This window comes from Notothenia rossii (genome assembly GCF_949606895.1).
Source record: "Notothenia rossii genome assembly, chromosome: 12".
NCBI classification, from domain to species: domain Eukaryota; kingdom Metazoa; phylum Chordata; class Actinopteri; order Perciformes; family Nototheniidae; genus Notothenia; species Notothenia rossii.
Window position 1 is genome coordinate 4,274,448 of NC_136911.1, and position 14,903 is coordinate 4,289,350.

The 14,903-nt window shown below is 41.3% G+C and overlaps 1 protein-coding gene across 7 annotated transcripts in view; it reads right to left on the minus strand.

Annotated features, from left to right (window-relative positions):
• LOC307026563 (uncharacterized protein) overlaps positions 1 to 14,903 on the minus strand; it is a 117,352-nt gene that overhangs the window by 10,358 nt on the left and 92,091 nt on the right. For 5 of the 7 annotated variants that reach the window (XM_079662060.1, XM_079662061.1, XM_079662059.1 and 2 more), the window contains one exon: positions 11,497 to 12,665. In XM_079662060.1, coding sequence (XP_079518186.1) covers positions 12,480 to 12,665 — 186 coding nt within the window. In that variant the 3' untranslated portion in view covers positions 11,497 to 12,479. Of the gene's footprint in view, positions 1 to 5,668; positions 6,332 to 11,496; positions 12,666 to 14,903 lie in introns of those variants that run through there. The other 2 variants (XM_079662057.1, XM_079662058.1) reach the window with 2 other exon arrangements.

Below are 14,903 nucleotides of genomic sequence, written 5' to 3' on the forward strand. Positions count from 1 at the left end.
TTTCAGCACACAGAAACCATAATGCACTTATCTATTTCACATCTAGAGGGCACTGTTGCCTACAGTCTCACACGTTATAACTCTGCACCGCCTGCACTTCCCCTCTAAAAGACACCAACTCACACAATTACATTCTAATTAAAAAGAACAACCTAATTAACCTAGGGAATGTATTCCATAATTCGGTAATATTAACATGATCATCCTTGTGCTTGTAAATGATTGGCGATAAAAGCAACAGCAGAAATTAATGGCACTTACTAATTAAAATGGGGAGATAAACACAGGCTTATGAAAATGGGGGAATTGGGCGAGACTTTATAGTTTTAAGTAGTTTTATTATTACCGTGTCAAATATGAATTTGAGTCATCCTATTTTCTTTGAAGACTCAAAGCTGTGATTGGGGATGAGCGGAGCATCACACAGCATGCTTTGCTCCCCGCCAACTCCCCAAAGAGCCAGATACTCAAGAGCTGCACTATATCTTAAACATGCAGAACAAGAGCCGAGCTGAAAGTGATACACCAGATCAAATTGCTGCCATAAATTCTTCATAATTCAATAAAAACACAGCACAGACTTTGTGTAACTAATACGTTTCCACTGTCTCCTTTTAGTATTCCGAGACACGCCGTTGTGCGGGGGAATGGCAGCACTTGACTGCTCCTGACTTGTGATTCGAAAATTGAACCAAAGGACAAAGAGGTGAAGTGACGATGAGGTGGAGAGACACAAGGAGAGAATGAAAGCGTTGAATAGTAGCACACTTCTGTGGCTCATCATCACCACCTATTCCCGCTTGGCAATATATCTGTCAAAGCCCTCATCACCATCACAAGGTAGAGTCTTCCACTGATAATGACCCATTTAAAGTAAATAGCTCTGATCATCAGCATAGTAACCATTATCACAGATATATAGCCGAGCATGTGACTACTGAGGTGTCGCCAGCATACTGAATGTTTGTAAAATACATGAGTGTGTATGGGGAGAGTGTTGCCCCCTAAACATCCATTTAGGCAGTATTTAATATCGTTATAGCTTCTGACTGGAACTGCATTTTAAAAAGAAGTAGTCGGCGCTATCTATTCGGATCTGCTTTTAATAAAACAAGTGATGCATCCGTTTAGGTGATGGATTCAAATTCATGAATATGAATATTTAAATCCCCTTGTGGTTCATTGCCAAAAACATTCTGAAGGTGATTCAAACCATAAAATATTAGAAACTGTGCACCGGAAAAAATTGCATATTGAAATACTTAATTGATCACACTACAAAAGAATAAAACTGAAATATTGAATGTCTTTGTGTGAAGTTAACAGGTTCCAGTATCTTATAGCTGCAAATGAATACACATCATTGTATAGTATGCTGTTGCGTTGCTGCGTAGGATTTAGCTTCTCCTGAATCACGTGGACATTTCAGCAAATTTGGATTGATGAAGTTCAAATGCAGTTTCTTCCATACTAATTTTTCATTTTAAAATGTCTCGTCAATGAAGTGCAATCAGCAAAGGCTTCTGCCGAGTGTGCTTTTATACATTGTTAGTCTATGCTTTAAGTAATAAAACCAAACATATGACCATATGCAGATATAAATGAATGCAAGTGTTGTGCATTAGCATAATGTCATGCATATTGCATGGCTAAGTATTGCATCTTTTAGTGCTGGTCACATTCAATTGAGGGACAGCATAACATAGAGCATTTGTTTTGATAAATTATTCTGTTGCAACATCACCAGAGAGATGTTTCAAATGTGTATTAGCCACATGTAATGTCCAGGAATTAGCTGGAGCATGATGTGTGGAGCATGCATATTTCTCTGGCCTTCATTAGAAATGTAATAAATTATGCCTCTGTAGCATTTCAATGATTACTATTTAATAAAGCAGCATAATTAAAACCCCAAGCTTTAAAGATGTGGTTTGTATTGACAAGAGAGTAGGAGATACATCTTTAGAATCACACACAAGGTCATGCACACACACGGACACACACTCACGCAGAGACAGTGTGTGGCACAGCCTGAGGCCATCCGTCTACCGTAGTGACTTTAGACGCCCTCAGTCACAATAAAGCTGTTTTTCTAAAATATCTTTCAGGAAAAAATAGTGTCAGGGAATCTTTTAATACGGCCCCCCTACTGTGTAGACGTCTAATGACCCACGGGCCAAGGGCCAGAATAAATGACCTGTTGTCTGCAGCCACATTTTAAAATCCTCTTCCATAAAATCTTATCACAGCAACTTCAGAAATATCTGCAATCACAGAGAAAGTCAGAAGTGTCAGTGCTGCAGATTTGATCGCATACAGCATACTAATATCATGTGGTAAATAATAAATGGATGTTTATGTTTGCCTCTATCAAACACTCATGTACAATCATGACCCTGCAGGGTTTTAAAACCAGATTACCAACGCTCATCTGTCTTTAATTACAGTTACTGTACGTGCAATTGCGAGTACTACAAAATGGGCTGCAGGCGGATAGAAAAAAGCTTTTCTCTCAGACACACATAATGCACTGTACACCAGTTAATATATATATTTATAATTATATATATATATATATTAAACTACATGAATAACGCACCAGCGATATCCTTTCTTTATGTCTCATGCTTCCTTCATTCCAGCATCCCCACCAGGACCATGTAGCTTTATTATTAATGTATAAAATGATCAGACTATAACTTTGCATTGCTGTGTATATTCTCTTCATTAAGCTTGTTCCTTCAACCGTTGAGTGTGTACAGTCTTTCTGAGGTTTGGATAATGAAGATTTACTGTTTATTATGCAGATAGGAACCCGCTTTCCTTCAAAACAGCCAATATAAACTTACTTTAACTCATTCTGTGACAGGGCACACTCTGAAAATGAATGTAATAAAAACACACATACGTCCTTATAAAAGGTTAATGAATATAAATATAAACAGTGGGACATCGGGATCATTTGGTGCATATTGAGAATGGGGCTCGGGTAGTTAGGGGCCTGGTGCTCTGCCAAGCCAAACTCCCGAAGCATGCAGAGGGCTAATGCTCCGCCTCTGATGTGTGGCACTGAAAAACCACAGGACGCTCGCAGGGTCCACTAAAACTCCATCACTCACTCACACCCCGCCAGATATGGGAGTTAGTAGGGAAAGAAGGAGGAAGGTGGTGCTGCTACAGTGTTACGACCGCATGATTGAGGAATGGCTGCATGTGAGGAGAAAAAGCCAGGCAGAAAAATGGAGTGACTGTATTGCCAAGGTGTCTTAATGCATATTCCATTCATCTCCAAAAACGTCTCATTCCTCAGTGGCGTGAGTGGATCAGATATTTTGTATCTGATGGAAAGCAATAGGAGATTCTGGAGTAGATCAAAGGTGTGGCTGCGGTTTAGATAAGTCCACCGCCATCCAGACACAGTTCATCTGTCTTAAATGGCTGCTCATTTCTCTTGTCAGATAGAGGAAAGCTCTATATATAGCTGTGATTAAGATGTCTGGAGCAACTCTCAGTCTTTAGTCAATAGGAGACTTTCAAGGCCTTTCGTAACACTGCCTATTAAGGGGATTTGTTTTGAATTAGCGGTTCTTTCAGGGCTCTCAACTCTTATAAGATTGCATGTTTTTTACCGCTGCGGTAATTATTGGGCACACATCCACTTAGTTGATCTCATGAAAGTGTAAATATTGGCAGGCTGGGGTACCCATAGTGATTTCACTGTTTGCTTTTTTAGCAGACATTTTGCCAAGAAACATACTTCTGACACTTTTGCTAAGTACGGCAACTCAGAAAGGATTTTTTATGCATTTTATGTTTTTTTTTAAAAGTTGAAATTACTGAAACGAGTCATACATGATCCAGACTAAATGTTGATGGTGACTGCATACTGACTAGTAAATTTAAATGAAGTTTTATACATTTATTTGAGAGCGAAAAAACAAGTTTTAGAGGAAGTATTTCAATTCCTAAAATGTTTACTAAACAAGACCTTGCAATAGTTTGCTTCTAAGCCGACAACCTTTAAAAAAGATATCCTTTTTTTCAGTTGGCCTTTTTAGTGACATTCTGCATTAGGGATGGAAAGCTTTGTCTGATCGGTATCAGCGAGTGAAGCCCACAAAGTGTTTCTGCAATCTCTGAGGCCTTTTCACCAGTTAAATAGGGCACCCATAGGACACACACACACACACACACACACACACACACACACACACACACACACACACACACACACACACACACACACACACACACACACACACACACACACACACACACACACACACACACACACACACACACACACACACACACACCAGGCATGGAGTCTCTTGCTACCGCTGCATGATGTCACTAGCAAACACTCAATGTGGGGAACACACGGCCAAACAGCGAAACAATTTGTTTAATCATAAAGTGCATTTACATAAGGCAACGGCTGCATAAATGAATGCATAATTGAACAGGTTAATGCATAATGTAGTGCTCCCCCGGGACAATAAATAAAGTGCCTTTTGAAAACGTGTGACACAGAAAAAGAGGGGAGTGTGAGAGAGAGGGAGACAACACTACCCGCCAAGCGTCAGACAAAACATGAAACACGTTCAGCGAGACAATGCCAAGGCCACCGACGTAGGGAGAGGAAGTGAGAGGGAAAGAAAAGGAATATGGCAGGAAATAAATAAATAAAACGCTCAAGTCCTGCTAAGAGGATTTCAGGACATGCTTCGTTTCTTTCTATAATCTGTCTATTAGCACCAAAGTATTTCTAGCTCTCATAACCATGGCAGGGACACTATTAGTGACAAGCTCACACACCAATACAACTTAACACTGCCTCCTGGGAATCCATCCTTCACTCTCTGTTTGTCCTCTCCATGTCTCCCTTTCCTTGGCTACTACACTTTTTTTGTACCCACCTCCACTTTTTTTTTCTCCCTTCTCCTCACCCTCTTTATACACAAACGCTCATTTCTCGAAACCCATCACAATTCACCTTGCTGAGACACAGTTAGCTTGTGAAGCAAGTGCAGATATTAATAAGGAGGCAATATCTAATCAAGATCAGTCGGAGGCCATCAGCTGATCAACTCACCCAAGACTTTAGCTCTACAGTTGTTTGGAAATATTTGGAAAACGGTGCAGCACTAATATTGCAAACACCTTCTAACATATAAGCATAAAGGCAGTAAGCATGTTCAAACCTCATGCTAAGTCATTAGCGTTAGCATGTGTACTGCTTTTGAGAATCCTGAGGCAAGGTTGTAACATTTAAAAGATCAGATAAATATGTTTCTCTTACAAATTAAAAGGTAATTTCATAAGCAATTAAAGTCTCCTTTTGAAATGTATACAATGAGGTTTCACCTGGACTAATAGGAAGTGTAGCTAATGTCAGTAAACTTTACAAATGTTTCTGTGTGACATTTAAGTTTACTGTCTTTATGACTTCTGTACTTGTGTCACTACTACATCACAATTTGCCATTTAGTACGGATTACGGTATGTCATGTTTGGCTACAGCAAAAGTGACATTTTGCAAAATCAAAGAAGACATTAGAAGCTAAAGTAGCAACAGTCATCAGCCTTAAGAAGCTAAAGTAGTTTTCTTTCGCCATTTAGCACAATTTCCTGATAAACAATGCTATTTACGTTCTCTTCAACTATGAGGCGAATGGAGAATTAATTAGGCCGTACTATTCACGTGACTTTTCTACCTGGAAGCATGTTCCGACTGAAGCGTTGCATTTGTAAATATGTACATATAAAAGAAGACAGATTGCTGATCACAAAAGCTTTTATTGACTATAAAAATGTCTCAGTAAACGATGTCAGTCGACTGAACTGATTATCAGAGCTACTTGAAGATGGAAAAAGGCTTAAAGGAAATCACAGTCCGTTTCCCTCCGCACAGCTGCCACATCCACATCCTTTAAAACCGTAATAAATTCAACAACTAGAACAAAAAAACAAACAAACCGGCTGTATTTATTAAAGGCGCTGTTATGTGCATCCCAGAATATACTCAGATACCTGTCAATGTCTGTTTCAGTCGCGGTGGTCCACAACGCAAACATTTCATGTGTGTACGTGGTTGTCAGGTGAGATTGCGGCATTTACGCTGTGATGTGTCACACCTGATTACGGATACATGTTGGCTTCTTTCTCCCCTGTGCACTGCGAATGTGTGTGATGCATGCACGAGTGTGAGCGTGTGACAGGCACACATCAGCGGAACGCTTGGCGGTTGATGACAGCGCCGCGACCTCTGATGACGCCCTCCATTTTGTCACCGCAGATTACCCCCAGCGCCATCTTCTTACTCTGTATGCTAATGAAACAGAGAGAGAGTAATGAGAAAAGAGTGACAGATTAAAAAAAAAAAGAAAAAAGAGGAAAAAGAAAGGCACAGGAAACGGTGCATGAAAGAACATGTGAGACAAAGTGTTTGAATGTGTGTGACAGAGGAAAATAAGAGAAAGAGAACCAAAATCTGATGCCTGTGAGCACGCACAGTGTGAGGAAGATGAAATACAGTCGGTGAAAGAGAAAAGGGGAGACTAATGAAGGTCATCAGCTGCCATATTGGGGCTCCCTTGGATAGAAATTTAGGGAGAGAGGTAGGGGAGGCTCCGGTGAGTGTGATGAATATGATTATAGGTGTGTAAGTGTGTGTGACAGTAATGAATTCAGGGTGTGGAATAGAAAAGGGATATAGGTCCCTGAGAGTGTTGAATTTCAAACAGGGACACCGACCGGTCGCCGCTGTGCCACTGATCGCTCTCTGTGTGTGTGTGTGTGGGTGTGTGTGTGTGTGTGTGTGTGTGTGTGTGTGTGTGTGTGTGTGTGTGTGTGTGTGTGTGTGTGTGTGTGTGTGTGTGTGTGTGTGTGTGTGTGTGTGTGTGTGTGTGTGTGGCTTTGTGCCGAGGTAGTGAGTGAGATGCGGTCCGGCCCGCTGTAATTTATGTGCAAACTAACAGAGCTGTCCCGAGATGTCATTAGCTAAAAGGCAAATTTCATTATTTCACTAATATGGAGCATGATGACTCTTTTTGATGTCTCCCTCCTTGTACTCTTCTTCCTCCCTTCTCCCTCCCTTTCTCCCTCCCCACCTCCTTTTTGTCCATTTACCCCTCCCTTCCTCTCTCCCCCTCACCCGCATTTAGAGGATCTCCTTATTCAGAGCAGCTTTCCCTTTCAAGGTTGAAGAAAATGGCCATGAGTCCGTGCACGTGTGTGTGGGGACAGTGAGAGTGATTTTCCTTTCGTGGTTCTGCTGGATGAGGTGATGATGATGATGGTGACTCACCTTCAGCCCACATACACACCTTGCACTCCTTCCTCCTCCCTTTGATGTGTGTTTGAGTCGATGGCTAATCAGGTAGCATCAGGCCTAGTCCTCATTTCCCCTTCACCCCGGCCCCATTAGGGAGCAGGCTTTCTGGAGCAGGCCGATAAGGACAATATGCTCGTCTTCCTCACTCTCTCTTCCATATATACCCCTAAATCTCCCACTACTCTCTCATTCTTTCTTTCTCTCTCTCTCTCATTCTGCTTTTTCCCCCATCTTTCCCTTCGCTAAATCTCCAGTGTCTCCCTGGTTCCTCCATCTCTCATTCTGCCCCGTCACACGCTTCTCTCACCTTTCACTTTTCTTTCCGTCTCACCACCTTTTCCTAAATGTCCCATTACTCTCTTCCTCGTCTTTTCCCCATCTTAACCTCTCCACTCACTAAATCACACACTGCACCTCCTTCACTTCCTTCCTTTTGTCGGTGTCCCTCAGCATCCATCTCTCACTCGCCTTTCATTCTTAAACTTAGTCCCTAAATCCCCGGCCACGTTCTTTCAGCCTCTTCTCTCTTCATGCACCCCTTTTTCACTACTTCACGACTTCCTTTCCTCTTCCCCTGTAGTCCTTAACTCGTCTCCTCTCCCTCAAATGGTCTCGTAATCTCTTTTTTCCCCTCTAGGTTTCATACTGTCTGAAACCGTACCATTTCCCCCCATTTCTCTTACCCCTTCCTTTACTCCCTGAGGAAACACTTCAGTGTTTGAGAGAACTTGGACTGATGGTCATTTTATCCATTAAGAGATGGAAACGGACACAAGGATTGGTCATACGTCCCCTACATAGAGCATTAAGATAAACACAATTCATTCACAACTGACATTTAGTATAAAGAGTAATCTTTAAATAAGAAAAGAAACGTAATTCAATCAAACAATATTTCAATGGGCACTACATGTAGGATCCTGTCTATTAACGATGTACTATTTCAGCCCCTTTAACCAGACAATGAGAGTACACACACACACACACACACACACACACACACACACACACACACACACACACACACACACACACACACACACACACACACACACACACACACACACACACACACACACACACACACACACACACACACACACACACACACACACACACACACACACACACACACACACACACACACACACACACACACACACACACACACACACACACACTTTTCTGCCCTCTCCGCTGAACACTTTAACATATTATTAACATTTTAAACTGTATACCCCGGTTATCTAGGCCCTTTTTGTTTGTTTGTTGTTGCTTGATGTATATACGTCACACTGTAGGACCTCGAGAAACGATATTTCTGGATGTACAACATGTAGAATTCTTGAAAATAAAGCTGACTTTGACTTTGAATAAGCAGAAAGAAATACATTTTCCAGTGAGAGCAAAAGAACATCCAATAGCAAAAATCGAATATACTCATATTATGAATTAATATCTTTTCAAGGTACAGCTTTGCTTCTGTTTACTCATGAACATTAATTAGAACTACACTATAGCAAGTAATCTGTATAACTCAAGTTTAAACATTGCTTTCAGAGACATTTATTTATCAAAGTGATTCTTTAAATCTCTGCCTACAGATTAAAAACGCTGTGTGTTGACACAATGTCAGCATGGTGTTGCTGTATAGTCTATAAAAAGCCCCCACATAACATAAACCCACCTTTTTAAAAGTGTGTGAATAACTGTCTTTTTTCCTATTCTTTTGTTTGAGTGACCTAACTTTTAGAGGAGACATGTTGCCAGCACTCCTGTCACTTTCTCTCTCTCTCAGCCTCTGATGTCACTTTCTGCTCGTGCTGTGACAGAACCGCCTCTCCCACTAAAAGTCATCGTAACGGTGGCAGAACACTGGGCTAGACCCGGCATTTCTCACATGATAAATAGGCTGTTCCACATGTTGTATATGTAGGCTGTCATGATATGACAATTTAAAAAATGGCTGTTTATATTTATATATATTCCTGAAGGGCAAGTCTTTTTGGTGAGGTCCCTGTTTTCTATGAGTTATTCTCAGTTGCACAAAGACTGATGCATTTGACTTTGAAACTAGGCAACAATAGTATGTGTGGAAAAGTTAGAATAAGGGCTGCACAATTAATTGAGATGTAATCGTATTGGACAAGTGCAATATTCGATAAAATAAATGACGGTGAAAATTGTATTCTATATTAGTTATTGTGGGACTGCAGGAAAATCCGAGGCGACAAACGATTTTCTTCGACACATTTTTTCCAAATCATGCAGCCATGATAAATATTATAACAAATATAAAATTGCAAGTACTTATTATTGTGGCATTAAAGTGGTCCAGTGGCCACACAGAGCCAAAGCTCTTCTCCCTTACCAACATTTAATTGCTGTTACAATAAAACAAAACTTTTAGTGCAAGTAAATTACTAATTCATAGAAGTGCAATATAACAACATCAAATGGCCTCTACGGTCTATTCCCACACATCTGGTACTCTACGTTTGTTAAACTCAAACAATAAGAATCATTTGCAAACACTAGCTGCTTACAACATGGGCTGTGAACTTTTGTGTGATTATTAGCATGGGCAACCACACAGACCTACAGGGAAGCCCAGACTGAAGCTGATCACACACACACACACACACACACACACACACACACACACACACACACACACACACACACACACACACACACACACACACACACACACACACACACACACACACACACACACACACACACACACACACACACACACACACACACACACACACACACACACACACACACACACACACACACACACACACACACACACACACACCATTTGTATCTTGGAATAGGGATCAGATAACGCCTCGTAAACACTGTAATGAGTGCCGTGATGATCAACAGCAACTGTGTCTCTCTCTCTCTGCGTCTCTCTCTCTCGTGGTTGAGGGCCCAAACTGTTCACAAACAGCCTGACGCTAATTTGGGATAAAAAGGAAAAATACTGACTTGCAATATTTTTCTGGCTTACCACATATTTCTAAGGGACCACACATACAGCAGTGAAGTACCACCCACTCTCATTTCATGAAATTAGGTTAGGAAGGAGCCTGTTCGGTGCTTTCTGCCTTTTGTGAGAGAAGAGCTCATGGTGTGGAAATTAAGAGCCTGTATGTGCTTGTGTGTGTGAATGTGTGTGTGAATGTGTGTTTGAATGTGTGTTTGTGTGTGTGTGAGAGGCTGACTAATCCCTCCACAGAGCTGAAACGAGTTAAAAACACATCAAAGGGAAGCTTAACCTCTGTGAAACCTCACCGGGTTTTTCAAGAACAACAAATGATCATTCTCCTCATTGTTTCCAGGGGGACTCTTTTCACCGCTGCGCTGCTGACTTTTCCCTCAGTCCTCAGAGTTTTCAAAAAGCCTGTGGTATCATTTTTAATGACTGTGCCGTTTGTGTGTGTGTGTGTGTGTGTGTGTGTGTGTGTGTGTGTGTGTGTGTGTGTGTGTGTGTGTGTGTGTGTGTGTGTGTGTGTGTGTGTGTGTGTGTGTGTTACTGTTTGTGAAAGAATATAAATGTGTGAGTGGGTGCACGCTTGTGTGTTTGCACATAAAAGACGGGTATCTTTGAGTGTGACATGACAAATGAGGAAGCTAACAAGGACATGCAGTTCTACTCGCAATCATTAAAATGTAAGACATCCTGACCGGCTATACAACAGCTATGTATGTACTGAACCAATGAAGGATAACAAAAAAGGGGGTTTGGGAGACAGGTGGGGGGAGAAGGAAAGAGAAGATGGCAAGATGAGGCCTGAGACCTGCTTTCCCTAGAATTCTCATTATCACAGTATATCAGATATTTGCATGCTTCTTTTCTGTTGTTGCTCGTTGGAACAGTGCTCTTGTTCAAGTATATATGTTCCACTAGAAGCAAAAAAGAGCCTAGGGTCATTTGGAGATGCCCATGGAAAGAAGGCAAGACGAATATGTCGTTGTATCTTCGTCAAAACCTCATTTAAATAATTTCGTTTTTTAGCTGGTTGCAAATATGTCATAATCTGTGTGTCTCAGCTGGGATTCTGCAATGTGAACAAGTAGCATTGCTATGCTGTTGATTTATTGCCAGTATTATGAAATCAAGTTGGGGAAGAATGTACGCCCGCTTCCAAATGTATCTGTTTTTATTTTCCCGTCGTTACAACACATGGGCTCCAAACACAGCGACGAGAGAGAAATCAATAAATAGTTTTTGAAGTATAAAACAAAATATAAAAAACAACATCTACTACAATAAACAACTAATATACTCAATCACTCACGAGCACACACTCCCCCACAGGCACTTTCAGAGAGGCAGAAGCACGCAGACACATAATGTACTCGCATAAAGACACATTCACCGCAGTAGATGCGGGACACATGGCGCACAGCTGCAGAGTAATCACAGACTGGGGTACAGCCATCCACATCTGAGCTGCGTCTGTGGATACTGATGATGTGCCCTAAACTCTCCTCCAGTGTTAGACACATTCATCAACACTTAAGAATTACACTGAGTCTTATTAGTTCATTTTAGTTGAAATAAATTGATTTGAGTTCATCAGGACTGTCTGGATTTACAAATAAGTGCAGTGAAAGTGTATTTTAGTGCTTAGTGCTACAGATTTGTTGCAATTGAGGATTATTTAAAGAAATAATTGCTACCGTTATTAGCTGCAATTGCTCATATCATTGCAGCATTTTAAGTTCGGCATCACTTCAGTTTGAGATTTCAAATGTTAAGAGGTGTGAATGTTCTATGAAATGATCTCTTCATGGCACAGCAGTAGAGAAATGTTTGATTTTTGACGATTTGAGGGAATTCCATCATCATTCCCCGGTTCTGGAGCGCCCCTCAGGCAAAAGGCACCCTGGGACTTGACTTTGACCTGCAGGACATTAACCTCAAACCGAGCGCACTCCCTGGTGAGGAGCTGCAGGTCAAGAGGTCTCCACAGGTCAAAGTCTTCAGGGGGCTTCATTTGTTCAGATCCCTGCTTGTCCTGCCAGACCAAGCGCCATGCAGAGAGGCAGGGGGCCTGATCCCGAACCCCCAAAGCCTGGGACTCACCTGCTCTCCCTAGCCTTGGTCTGGGTTAGAATCCCATCAATGTCCCCTGTCACTGTGTCCAGGCCCAAAGGAGGAGGAGGAGGAGGAGGCGGAGGGAGGGTGGACTGAGGAAGACTGCTGGGAGGGGGGAGGAGAAGGAGGTAGGGCCACTTGTCTACGCTTAGACTTCTCCTCCTCCAGCTGCCTACGCAACCGCTTGTTCTCCCTGCTGAGGGAGGTTAGCTGGAGAGAGAGAGAAAAAGACCTTCAGAGAGACGTATGGAGCAGACATGTTCAAACAGAAAGAATTCATGTGTGACTTTAGAAACAGAGGGACGAAGGATGACACTTTTTGAAGTTTCAACATGTAAACATCCCACTTCATCTCAATCAAGCAAATCACAAAACTTAATTTGGAAGATACCAATAAATATAAACCATCAGAAGTCAACAGCTATCAAGTTGATGAAGAAGCTGACATCCCATTATGTGCTTAATTCATCTTTCACAGTTGCTTTCACGCCTGTTGAAACGGAAATGCCGGTGGAAAATTGCGCGGAGGTTTTTCAGGAGAGTATTGTGTTCACAGTTTGAAACGGTTTGCAAGTAGGAGTCATGCGACGGTGTACATTTCTACATGAAAACAACCAATTTGAGCGATCATTAGAGGTCGATTTGACACAAAATCATCCGTGACTCAAAACAAATCGCACGTCGTCAGAACATGATTGGGCTCCCCGAAACACAATTACAGACGAGCTAAATTGAGAGTGTTTCATTTTTTTTTTTGACAAGGACATTTGGTTAAAGGTAGGGAGGTGCGCGAGTCAAAACTTGTCTTTGAAGGCAGACATTTTTTTACATGCGTGGTAATTATATGCAAATGTGCCTGTGTCTAAAAAATGTAATAAGGCAGATAAAAGCAAATAAAAGATTTGCAATAATGTATTTTTAGCTATGAGGAAGAGAAAAATAAGAAATTATAGGATAAAGGGATAAAAAGACTCGTCGGGTAATGACAGTTAAATTTATTCACATCTGTTTTTTAGTGTGTGTCTTTTGCGGTTCAAGAATGATGTCACAACGACATGTCTGGCCATGTGTGTGCGTGTGTGTGTGTGCATATGAGTGTGTGTGAGAAAAACACAAACGGAGATGAGACAGACACATTTCCGGATGGTTCTGCTAACATTACCCTTTCCAGACACCATGTGTGTGCACGTGTACACACACACACACACACACACACACACACACACACACACACACACACACACACACACACACACACACACACACACACACACACACACACACACACACACACACACACACACACACACACACACACACACACACACACACACACACACACACACACACACACACACACACACACACACACACACACACACACACTAAGTCTCAGCAAATGTATTACATCTCATGACTGGAAATAGCAAAGTCTTAGGCTTAACCCTCAAAGAGCCAATGACATGTCGATGTGTCAAAAACTATCCTAAGACGCTTAAAGAGTATTTACTATCTTCAACAGGCAAACATCCTTCAACGTGTTCATTTATTTTTTCCACATGAAAAACACTGAGTTTGACATTTGTAATTAACCGTATATTCAAGTGGACCTGTTTAATTTCCCCCATCTTTGGTCGCTCTGGATGATTTTCTAATTGCAGAGGAGGGGGGTGAAATTAAAAATCACAGCTTGTCTCTTCAACCTTCACATATTGCGGGTGAACTGGTGGGCAAACGTTTGGATGAAAAGGAAGTGTGTTAGTGGGGGGAGAGGGGAAGAAAGAGGGGGGTGTGTGTGTGTTTCATTGCTGGTGCGTGAGTGTGTTTGCACTTGGAAAGCTGGGTTTCCATTCAAATATTTTAAAATAAAATGTAAAAATTACTGAGCTATAAAAACTAAATAAAGTGATTTATTTTTCATTGGCACAAAAGTTTTGAAATGTGGTTTGTTTTTAACAGTTGTTCATAAAGCATATACATCATCATGCAAATCTGTGTTAAACCTATTGAGCCAACTTATTCCAATTCATTATCACAAGTGTTCTGTTTGCATTTATAGAGAGGTGCAGTGACGCGTCCTAAAACCCGGATGTAAGCTGCGCATGGGTTCCCTCGACAAAAAAGCAATGGGGTTTCGGGAAATAACTCGAAATAAGGTCTGTGGAAAACGAACAAAATGTGCATTTATCTAACCGGTTCGTTTTCCACAGACCTTATTTCGAGCTATTTTCCAAAATCCTATGGAGAAACCCCTTGTTAGTTTGCCTCGATTTGATGGCAGTACATAATGAAACAATTTAATTAAACACCAATAATTCTATGTAAGTATTCATCATTCATTTTTCTTGCAAAGCTTGAACATGGAACCATCCATACATTAAAAAAAATAGCTTTAAAAAAACACTTATCTCAACATTTTGGATGAAATAACCCCTCATTCATAAATCC